The following is an 11,820-nucleotide window of genomic DNA, read 5'->3' as shown; positions in this document are numbered from 1 at the left end:
TTCATTCATGAGAGACACAGAGAGAGGGAGAGAGAGGCAGAGACACAGGCAGAGGGAGAAGCAGGCTCCATGCAGGGAGCCTGATGTGGGACTTGATCCCAGGACTCCAGGATCACATCCTGGGTGGAAGGCAGGTGCTAAACCGCTGAGCCACCCAGGGATCCCCCTGTATCAGTTTCTTATGCTGCTATAACTAACACCACTACACACTTTGAGTATTTTACAGTTTTGGAGGTCAGAAGTCCAAAAAGGGGCTAAAGTCAGGGCGTCAGCAGGCTGTTCCTTGAGAGGCTCCAGGTGAGAATCCATTTCCTTACCTTTTCCAGCCAGTCATCATATCCCTCCTTCCTCTGCTTCCATCTCTCTTGCTTCTGACCCTGGTCATCATGATGACACTGAGCCCACCCCTTGGATGTGGATTATCCCATCCCCTGGATGTGGATAATCCAGGACCCCGTCTCAAGAGCCTTACATTTAATCACACCTGCAAAGTCTCCCTTGCTACTTAACGTAACATTTCAGAGATTGGGGCATTGGGACACAGACGTCTTTGGGGGACCATTATCCTGTTTACCCCGCAGTCCCTTTCTGTGCCCACGAAAAGAGAAAACATCAGGCCCCTGCAAGTAAGGTTCTTAATGCTTCTACCTGGAAGAGAGGTTGGCTCACATTTGCCCACATTGCAGGGTTGCTTGCTCAGGGTTGCTTGCTCAGGTTTCAGAGCAGGTGCCCTATCCAAGTCCCATGCCAACAGAGAGGAGGTCTCATCCTCCCACGAGGAGGGGCCAGTAGCTAGTTGGATAATACTCCAAGGGACCAGGGGCAGGGGAGAGGCAAGGGAAACAGCAGGAAAGATGAAGGAGGGAGTGTCCTCTTGGCCAGGGAGCCGGGAAGAGGGAGCAGAAGTGAAAGTCTTTCTCATGGTGGAATGGCTCCTGGGATTTCCTAATGTGACCAACTTCCTCTTCTTGGAAGGGGAACACCCACTGGCGCGTTGCGGGGCTGGGCAGGCGTCGCCCGAGGGTGAGGAAGCTCTGTTTCGCCACCAGGGCTTTCCGGTCCGGCTCCTGCAGCCTCGCGCGGAGCCCGCGGTGGGCATGCGGGGCCGGGGCCGGGGCCGGGGCGCTGGCACCGCGGACACACCCGGGGCTCCGCTTCCGCCCTGCGGGGTGCACGGCGCCCCCATGCCCCGCGCCCCGCCCAGCAGCGGCCTCTGTCGCCTCTCGGCCTACCTGGAAGAGCTGGAGGCGGTGGAGCTGAAGAAGTTCAAGCTGTTCCTGGGCGCCGAGGCGGAGGCGGAGGCGGGCCGGATCCCCTGGGGGCGGCTGGAGGCGGCGGGGCCCCTGGACACGGCGCAGCTGCTGGTGGCACACTGCGGGCCCGACGCGGCCTGGCCGCTGGCGCTGGGCCTCTTCCAGCGCATCAACCGGCGGGACCTGTGGGAGAAGGGCCGGAGAGAGGAGCCGGTGAGGGGTAAGGAGGCCGCCGGGCCCGGCCCTGCGGGGGCCACCACCACGCGCAGAACCCCGAACCCCGAACCCCGAACCCCGACCCCGGTGCTAGCTGCTGCCCTGGCCGCGCTCTGCCTTCGGCCCCGGCGCCCTCGCTGCCGTCCTTGCCCCCAGAACTGCCGCTTCCACCCAAACCCTGGGGGCACTTGGTCGGGCGCTGGCGCTGTCCTCCCGCACTGGGCCTGGCCCTCGCCCTCAACCACCCTGGCTGCCTTCTGCTGCGCCCTGATCTCTCCTGCTCGCCCTGATCTCTCCTACTGTGTCTTCTGTGCCGTGAGAGAATCACGATGCTGCTAACACCGACCCCTCCTCTCACGCGGCGTCCGCTGTGCAGAAGGCCGCGCTCTGCGTCCTAAGTGCTGTGCGACCCACAGGGTAATGATCACACCTGTTCTAGAGGTAAGACAACTCAGAGGCTCAGGACGCCTGGGTGGCTCAGTGGTTGAGCATCTACCTGAAAGACCCTGGTTTGTAGCATTTGCTAATTTCCAAGGTCTAAATACTCCAGGAAGAGCTGATTTGAAATTACCAATGTGATGTAGACTTGCTTGTAATCATAGAAATTTAGCGGCATAATCTCTTGTCCTGGTGAGGTGTGATGACAAGAGGCCTCCTTAGGCCGGGTTCCAGGTGGCTCCCTCTCTCCTCTCTCCATCCTCAGATAGCACTGGAGAAGCATCCGACTGTGGGAGTATGAGACTGCCTCACATCTTTATTCAAGAGCACATAAGAGAATCAAAGTGCGGCATGCCTGGGTGGCTCAGCAGTTGAGCATTTGCCTTTGGCTCAGGGTGTGATCCTGGATTTCCGGGATCGAGTCCTGCATCAGGCTCCTTGCATGGAGCCTGCTTCTCCTTCCTCTGCCTGTGTCTCTGCCTCTTTTTCTGTGTCTCTCATGAATGAATAAATAAAATAAATCAAAGTGCTATCAGCAATAAAGACAAAAGGATAAGTATGTTCATTTATGATCTCATATCATTGTTTTACTTATAGAAGTTCTAAATACTTCTTGTAGGAAATTCAAATAATATCCTTAATAAGTATTAAGTCCCCACCCTTCTCACATTGCTCCTAAACCTTTCCCCAGCATTTTAACTGATAACTTTGGTGAGCATCCTTCACCAGACTGTGTCCTTTCAGTTCATCAAAACCCCCATGGGCTGAAGCACAGCTTTTTTTCAGCTGTGTGATGCTGGAGAATCAGTGTACCTCTCCGGGCCTCTGTTGTCTCATCAGTAAGACAAAGGGATTGGACCAGCACAGTGGTTCTTGCGTGTTAATGTGCTGGGAATCATCCAGACACCTTGCTATAAAAGTAGAATCCAAAACCCCGTGGTAGAGATTCTGATTCAGCAGGTTTGGGGCACCAGGAATCTGCATTTGGACGGGATGTGGATGGCGCTCATGGCATACTTCAGAAAACACTAAGTTGGAACATCTCTGAAGTCTTTTGTCAGCTGTAATATTCACTGATTACTTTTTTTAAATTGTGGCAAAATACACATAACAAAATTATAAATGAACTGAATTATTCTAAATATGTCATAGAAGTAGAATCATAGGGGGTCCCTGGGTGGAGCCTGCTTCTCCCTCTACCTGTGTCTCTGCCTCTTTCTCTCGTTCTCTATGTCTATCGTGAATAAATAAATAAAATCTTTAAAAAAATTTTTAAAAAAGAAGTAGAATCATAGAGTATCTTTTTGTGACTGGCTTATTTCACATCGCATGATGTTTTCAGTATTCATCCACGTTATAGCATATGTCAGTGTTTTCTTCCTCTTTAAGGCTGAATAATATTCCATCATGTGGAATACATACACTAATATATATATATATTACATTTTAATTCGTTCATCTCTCTTTTTTAAAGATGTATTTACTTATTTATTTATTAGACACACAGAGAGAGGCAGAGACATAGGCAGAGGGAGAAGCAGGTTCCCTGCAGTCGAGCCCGATGCACGACTCAATCCCAGGACCCCAGGATCATGACTTGAGCTGAGGTAGCCTCTCAACCACTGAACCACTCAGGTGCCCTATCTCTCTCTTTTTTAAAGATTTTAGAGCTCCCTGGGTGGCGCAGCGGTTTGGCACCTACCTTTGGCCCAGGGCGCGATCCTGGAGACCCGGGATCGAGTCCCACATCGGGTTCCCGGTGCATGGAGCCTGCTTCTCCCTCTGCCTGTGTCTCTGCCTCTCTCTCTCTCTCTCTCTCTGTGTGTGACTATCATAAAAAAAAAAATAAAATAAAGATTTTATTTATTTGAGAGAAACAGAGAGAGCACAAATATGGGGGGAGGGTCAGAGGGAGAGGGAGAAGCAACTCCACCTAATAGGGACCCCCACATGGGACTCGATCCCAGGACCCTGGGATCATGACCTGTGCCAAAGGCAGACATTCAACCAACTGAGCCACCAGATGCCTCAATTCATTCATCTCTTGATGAGCATCTGAGTTGCTTCTACCTTTTCGTTATTGTAAATAATGCTGTTGTTAACACAGATGTACAACTATCTCTTCAAGTTCTGCTTTCAATTATTCTGAATATATACTTGGAAATGAAATTGCTGGATCCACTAGTAATTCTATTTTATTATTTTTTTAAGATTTTATTTATTTATGCATGAGAGACCAGAGAGAGAGAGAGGCAGAGACACAGGCAGAGGGAGAAGCAGGCTCCATGCAGGGAGCCTGATGTGGGACTCGATCCTGGGTCTCCAGGATCACACCCTGGGCTGAAGGCGGCACCAAACCACTGAGCCACCGGGGCTGCCCCAGTAATTCTATTTTAATATTTTAAGGAGGGATCCCTGGGTGGCGCAGCGGTTTAGCGCTTGCCTTTGGCCCAGGGCGCGACCCTGGAGACCCGGGATCAAATCCCACTTTGGGCTCCCGGTGCATGGAGCCTGCTTCTCCCTCTGCCTGTGTCTCTGCCTCTCTCTCTCTCTTTGTGTGACTATCATAAAAAAAAAATAATAATAATAATAATAATAATATTTTAAGGAGCAGTGTTTTCCATAGTGGCTGCACCATTTTACATTCCCACTATGGAAGCACAAGGATTCCAATTTTCCCACAACCCCCACCAACACTTGTTATCTGCAGGTTTGGGGGCTTTTTCTTCATGGAAAAAAAAAGAAAGAAAGAAAGAAAGAAAACAAAACGAAAACCAACAACTCTATGCCCCACGTGGGGCTTGAACTTATCACCCTGAGATCAGGAGTCCCGTGCTCCACCAACTGAGCCAGCCAGGTGCCCCCTCTGTTATGGTTGTGGTCTACTTCTGCTAGGAAGACTAGCCAAGTGGGGAGCCTGTCCCACCAGGTGGGGGCATACCTGCCAGAGCGCTGGAACTCACAGGTAGGCTTGCACTTTAGGGTCCTGTGAAGCTCAAAGATGTCCAGGAAGCACTTGGGATTTTTGACCTTACAATGCATCCACAGAAAAGCCTTTCCTGGTCACCCAAACTAAAATACTACTTTCAACCGCTCTGTCATGTGCACTTGTTTATTTTAGACACAACTTTCATCATTATCTGAAGTTATACAAAGTGTTTATTATTTTTAGAAATTCAACTCCCCATGCCAAAAGTATGTAAGGTCCACGGAGCAGAGACCTTGTTTATTGCTGTGTTTCCAGTGCAAGCAAAATTTGCCTGGATAACACTGGTGCCAGTGATGCTTGGAGAGGTGGGTGGATGAGACCTGACCAAGGACTGGAGGGAGGGAATTCAAGCTAACTCACAACTTCCTGCCTGAGGGGATTTGTTGGATGGACAGAGGTGCCAATCACCATGATGTGTACCCAGGAAGGAGAGTGGGTTATGATGAACAAGTGTTTTCAGCAGTGCTGCATGTGAGGTGACCGCCAATCATTCGGGGTATGGGTGGGCAGACAGTTATCATGTAGACAGTTTGATGTAATAGTAACTAATATGTTTTTAATTGACATATAAGTTATATTCATTTCAGGTGTGCAAAGTAGCTATTATTATTGAGAGCTAGCCAGGTATATGCTAGCTGATCTCTTAAAATGTCTCTTCCAGATACTCCACCTGGTGACCCATCCTCACTGGGGAGCCAGTCAGCATGTTCTCTGGAAGTCTTTCCTGGAGCTCTAAGAAGAGGTGAGCCATGAGCCATGTATCTTGCAGACTGCACAAGGCTACACACACCAGACTATTCAACAGAGTAGATCAAGCAAAAAAAAAAAAAAAAAAAAAAAAAGATATTTATTTAATGTTTGCCTATAACAAGAGATCTTGACCTGGGTGGTTGCAGAGTTTATGTAACAGATTAACAACACTGTCAAAGCCCCAACTTCTTGCTGTTTCATTTGTCCTAAGACTTGTCACCTCATGGTTGCACGATGGCAACTGAACCATGCAAGTGACTTCCAAGCAGGGGAGAAAAGAGAGACAAAAAGGCTTTCTTCCTCAAGAGAGAATCATTTTATTCAGGAATAAAATCCTTTCAATAAGCTTACTCCTTCCCAGTGGTCATCTCTGTGTACCTCATTGGTCAGGACTGGGGCATATTCCCAGACCAGCCGCTGGCAACAAGGAATGAGATTGCTCACGAATGGTTTAGCCGAACTGTTCTTCATCCTCTGGGGCTTATGAAAGGACAGCATTCACTGGAATCAAGGGATCAGCACCCATTACCTTAATAGAATCAGGATTGTTGGCAAAGAAGAAATGACTGTGGGCTGCTGGAAAGACGGCACCACTGTTAACTATAATACAAATAATTCTGGACACCTTTCAAGGCATCTTAATGCACTGGGCATAGCACATGGTCAATATATGGTAACTCCATCTTTATTCTCATCATTATGTTAAGCTTTTCTAGTTTCCAAATATTCCCTGTGTCTCAAAATAAGAACACTTTCTCTACAGGAAAGACTAAGACTTTCACAAAATCCGAATATTACTGTCCCAATTATCTTTGTTCAACTGAAAAATGCTTTCTACATGAAATAGAATCACAGTTGACAAAAGAGAAGTACAACTGACATATTTTTGAACCTAGAATTAGTATTTATCAATACACATTAAGGGAGCTAATAAAATAATTTTATCAACCAATGAATGGATAAACAGAATATGGTGTGTATATATATATATGTATGTATACATGTATATACATATATATATACACACAATGGAATATTATTCAGACTCAAAAAGGAATGAAATTCTGATACTTGCTACAGCATGGGCATACTTTGAAAACATGATGCTAAGTCAAATGCGCCAACATAAAAAGACAGATATGGTGTGATTCCTCTTACATGAAGTACCAAAAGTAGACGTGAGACAGAAAGTGGAACAGTGGCTGCCAGGGGCTGGGTAGGGGAAGGAATAAGGAGTTAGTGCTTAGTAGGCATACAGTTTCTGTTGAGGATGAGGAAAGTTCTGGAAATGGATAGTGGTGATGATTACATAGCTTTGTGAATGCACATGATGTCACCAAATCCATCAAACACTTAAAAATGGTAAAAATGCTAAGTTTAACATTACATATATTTTACTATAATTAAAAATAAAAGGGTACATGCATTCCTTTCGAGAGAGTGCTGAGCTCAAATTTAGATCTCTTTTTTAACCTTCCTTTGGCCAGATTTTTTTTTTTAAAGATTTTATTTATTTATTCATGAGAGACACACAGAGAGAGGCAGGGATATATACAGAGGGAGAAGCAGTTTCCCTGCAGGCAACCTGATGTGGGACTTGATCCTGGAACTTCAGGATCATGTCCTGAGACGAAGGCAGATGCTCAGCTGATGAACCACCCAGGTGTCCCCCTTTGGCCAGATATTACAGGCCTCTGGTGACATCCAAATACAAAAGGATACATTTTTGTCTGGACCAGGGTTCCTCCACCTGGGCACCATTGGCAATTTGGGCTGGATCATTCTTTATTGTGGGGTGTCCTGGGCACTGTAGGATGTTGAATAGCATCCCTGGCCTCCACCCACTAGATGGTAGTAGCCTGCCCCTCACCCCTATTTGTTACAGCCAAAAATATCTCCAGACCTTACCAGAAATGCCCTGGGGGACGTGTGTGTAAACACAATCACCTTGGTGAGCACTGCTGTTCTAGATTATGCATTCACTTCTATACCAAGTAGATTTCCCTAAGACTTTAAGCACAGGACGTATAGAACGAGTAAGTTCTCTAAACTGCTTTCTCAAACTTTTTTTTTTTTTTTAAGATTTAATTTATTCATGAGAGACACAGAGAGAGGTACAGACATAGGCAGAGGGAGAAGCAGGATCCCTATGTGGAGTCCTATGCAGGACTCGATCCGGGGACTCTGGAATCACAAACCCAAGCCAAAGGCAGATGCTCAACCACTGAGCCACCCAGGTGCCCTGCCTTCTCACACTTAAATGTGCATGCAAATCATAAAGCAGTCTTGGTAGAAATGTGGTTTCTGATTCAGTAGGTGGGGAGTGGGGCTCACTTTTGCATTTCCCACCAGCTCCTTGTGAGCCCACATGGGATTTCAGTGTCTCTTCACCGGGAGGACCCAAGTGAACCAGTGGCAGAGACTGACACCTTCCTCTAGGTGCCCTTGTGGTCTTCCAGCAGCTCCTGGGCGTGGGCCCCCGTTTGAGTAGCAAGAATAGTGCCTCAGGACAGTCCTCATGTTAGTACCTCTGCTTCTCAAGAAAAGGGAAGATCTTTATAGAGAAATACCAAGGTTCCCAGGCTCCATCCAGAAAACTGTCCCAAGGATATTGCAGAACAAACAGACACTAGACTGAGGTTTGCTTTAACTCATGAATCCGTGCACGATTGCTGACGAGTCTCCCACGGACCCCTCATTCCTCTCCGTTAGATCCCCGGGAAACGTACAGGGACTATGTTCGCAGGAAGTTCCGGCTGATGGAAGACCGCAACGCACGCCTAGGAGAATGCGTCAACCTCAGCCACAGGTACACCCGCCTCCTCCTGGTGAAGGAACACTCAAATCCCATGTGGGCCCAGCAGAAGCTTCTGGACACAGGCTGGGGGCAGGCGAGAACCGTGGGACACCAGGCCAGCTTCATCCAGATGGAGACCCTCTTCGAGCCCGACGAGGAGCGCCCCGAGCCGCCGCGCACCGTGGTCCTGCAGGGAGCAGCCGGGATGGGCAAGTCCATGCTGGCCCACAAGGTGATGCTGGACTGGGCCGACGGGAGGCTCTTCCAGGACAGGTTTGATTACCTCTTCTACATCAACTGCAGGAAGATGAACCAGAGCACTGCGGAGCAGAGCGCCCAGGATCTCATCTCCAGCTGCTGGCCTGAGCCCAGCGTACCCCTCCAGGAGCTTGTCCGAGTCCCTGAGCGCCTCCTCTTCATCATTGATGGCTTCCATGAGCTAAAACCCTCTTTCCACGACCCTCAGGGCCCCTGGTGCCTCTGCTGGGAGGAGAAACGGCCCACAGAGCTTCTTCTCAGCAGCCTGATTCGGAAGAAGCTGCTGCCTGAGCTGTCTGTGCTCATCACCATCAGGCCCACGGCTTTGGAGAAACTCCACCGCTTGCTGGAGCACCCCAGGCATGTGGAGATCCTGGGCTTCTCTGAGGCAGAAAGGAAGGAGTACTTCTATAAGTATTTCCACAATGCAGAGCAGGCCGGTCAAGTTTTCAATTTCATCAGGGACAATGAGCCCCTCTTCACTCTATGCTTTGTCCCCATGGTGTGCTGGGTGGTTTGTACCTGCCTCAAGCAGCAGTTGGAGGATGGGGGGCTTCTAAGACAGACATCCAGGACCACCACAGCAGTGTACATGCTCTACCTCTTGAGTCTGATGCAGCCCAAGCCAGGGAGCCCAATCCTCCAGTCCCCACCCAACCAGAGAGGGCTGTGCTCTTTGGCGGCAGATGGCCTCTGGAATCAGAAAATCCTATTTGAGGAGCAGGACCTCCGGAAGCATGGCCTAGATGGGGCAGATGTCTCTTCCTTCCTCAACATGAACATCTTCCAGAAGGATATCAACTGTGAAAAGTTCTACAGCTTCATCCACTTGAGCTTCCAGGAATTCTTTGCTGCCATGTACTATATCCTGGATCTTGAGGAGAGCAGGTCCAGCCCAGAGCACAATGTGACACGGCTGTTAGCTGAGTACGAGTTTTCAGAAAGGAGCTTCTTGGCACTCACTGTCCGTTTCCTGTTTGGACTTCTGAATGAGGAGACAAGGAGCTACCTGGAGAAGAGTCTTTGCTGGAAGGTCTCACCTCACGTCAAGGTGGAGCTGCTGGAGTGGATCCAAAGGAAAGCTCAGAGCGAGGGTTCCACTCTGCAGCAGGGCTCCTTGGAGCTCTTCAGCTGTCTGTATGAGATCCAGGAGGAGGATTTCATCCAACAGGCCCTGAGCCCCTTCCAAGTGGTCGTGGTCAGCAACATTGCCACCAAGATGGAGCACATGATTTCCTCCTTTTGTGTGAAGAACTGTAGGAGTGCCCTGGTGCTGCACTTGCATGGGGCTGCCTACAGCCCAGATGAAGACGATGGGGGGAGATGGGCTTCAGGGCCCCAGATGCTACCGACACAGATGTAAGTACTCAACGGGGCTCACTCTCCAAGTTTCTGCTCTCCACCATGTTCATATTCTCAACTAGGGTTGATTTTGCCCCCACCCCCAGGAGATATTGGCAATATCTAGAGATATGTTGAGTTTTCATAATGAGGAGATGGGGGGCACTATGGTTTTTGGAGGGTTAGGCCAGGGATTCTGTAAGATACCCCACAGTGCCCAGGATGGCCTCCCACAATAGATGATGGTCTGGCCCCCAAATGTCAACATTGTCCAGGTTAGTGTCCTGCATTTAAACAGTACTCATTTGGACTAAACTGGGGCTATGGTCAAGGAAATTGTATCCAGCCAACAAATATTATCAAGGGTGCTTTTCTGGAGTGCATAGTGTGACCAGGCACCTGCCAGCACAGACATCCTAATGGGAAGAGAGACAAGGAACAGTAAATAAATAAACAAGCAAACCAGAAGGGGAAAAAAAGGCTCATTTAGGTAATTTCAGGAGGAGAGAACTATTACAATGAAAATAAAACAGGGTGCAGTAAGAGACAGTGATATGGAGGGTTGGGTGGTATCAAGAGGAGATAGAGGAAGGAATCTCTGAGGAAGTGACTCTTTTGGCTTTTTGGCTAAGATTTTGTGTTGGTTTGGGTTCCCCAAGAAGTCATCTTAGATGCAAAAATTTGAATGTAAGTAACATCCAGGAGAAGAAAATCGTCCTTTTTCTTTCTACCTTTTTAGATCTTGTATGGAGGCCTGTATATTAAACTGAAAAGGGGGTGGCTCAGCGGTTGAGGGTCTGCCTTCGGCCCAGGGCCTGATCCTGGAGACTGGGGATTGAGTCCCATGTCGGGCTCCCTGCATGGAGCCTGCTTCTCCCTCTGCCTGTGTCTCTGCCTCTCTCTCTCTCTCTCTCTCTCTCTCTCTCTCTCTCTCATGAATAAATAAATAAAATCCTTTAAAAATTTAAAAAAATAAAAAATAAACTGAAAAGAGACAGATTAACAGAGAAAAACAAAGATGTTATTAGATCTTTCTTAGTTCTGAGGTACCTGGTTGGTTCAGTCGGTAGAGCATGCAACTTTTTGATCTCAGGGTCATGCATTCAAGCCCCACATTGGGCATTTTAAAAAAGGAGTTTATTAATTCATCTGCACGTGTACCTGGGAATACCCAGAGATGAGTAACTCAAAGGGATGGTTAGAACCTGGGCTTTTATAGCATTCTAACAGAAGAACAGTATTTTTTTTAGAGCATCGGCAAGACAAAAGAAAGGGACACTGAGTTTCTAAGGAGGTTAGTTGTGAGAAGGCAGAAATATGGGGGAAACTAATGGGCTGAGGTGTGTTTGTGCAGGTCTGTCTTAGAGCTGTAGTGGGAGAAAATTCTCTTCTCTCTTTGGGTCTCTGGCTCAGCCTAAGAATTAAATTGACAGGGGCGTCTGGGTGGCTTAGTGGTTGAGCGTCTGCCTTCAGCTCAGAACGTGATCCTGGGGTCCTGGGATCAAGTCCCGCATCAGGCTGCCTGCAGGGAACCTGCTTCTCCCTCTGCCTGTGTCTCTGCCTCTCTCTGTGTGTCTCATAAATAAATAAAATCTTTAAAAAAATTTTAAATTGGCCTATGATAAACAAACAAACAAACTGACATGATAGATTCACAGGAGAAAAGCAGGCACATTTTATTGAATTTTCACATGTCCTTGGAGCCCGTACCAGAGCAGGAAGCACTCAAACATTTTGATTAAAAAACAATCAGCCTGTAAAGAATTGACAGGCCACCT

General features: G+C 48.2%; 1 protein-coding gene across 3 annotated transcripts in view; it reads left to right on the top strand.

Annotated features, from left to right (window-relative positions):
• Positions 1-1,008: 1,008 nt before the first annotated feature.
• NLRP12 (NLR family pyrin domain containing 12) overlaps positions 1,009-11,820 on the top strand; it is a 30,674-nt gene continuing 19,862 nt past the window's right edge. For all 3 annotated transcript variants that reach the window (XM_072758458.1, XM_025985301.2, XM_072758456.1), the window contains exons 1-3: positions 1,009-1,473; positions 5,558-5,638; positions 8,359-10,060. In XM_072758458.1, coding sequence (XP_072614559.1) covers positions 1,098-1,473; positions 5,558-5,638; positions 8,359-10,060 — 2,159 coding nt within the window. In that variant the 5' untranslated portion in view covers positions 1,009-1,097. The remainder of the gene's footprint in view (positions 1,474-5,557; positions 5,639-8,358; positions 10,061-11,820) is intronic.

The sequence above is a fragment of the Vulpes vulpes genome, chromosome 1, assembly GCF_048418805.1.
Source record: "Vulpes vulpes isolate BD-2025 chromosome 1, VulVul3, whole genome shotgun sequence".
NCBI classification, from domain to species: Eukaryota; Metazoa; Chordata; class Mammalia; order Carnivora; family Canidae; genus Vulpes; species Vulpes vulpes.
This window is presented reverse-complemented; position numbering and strand designations above follow the sequence as displayed.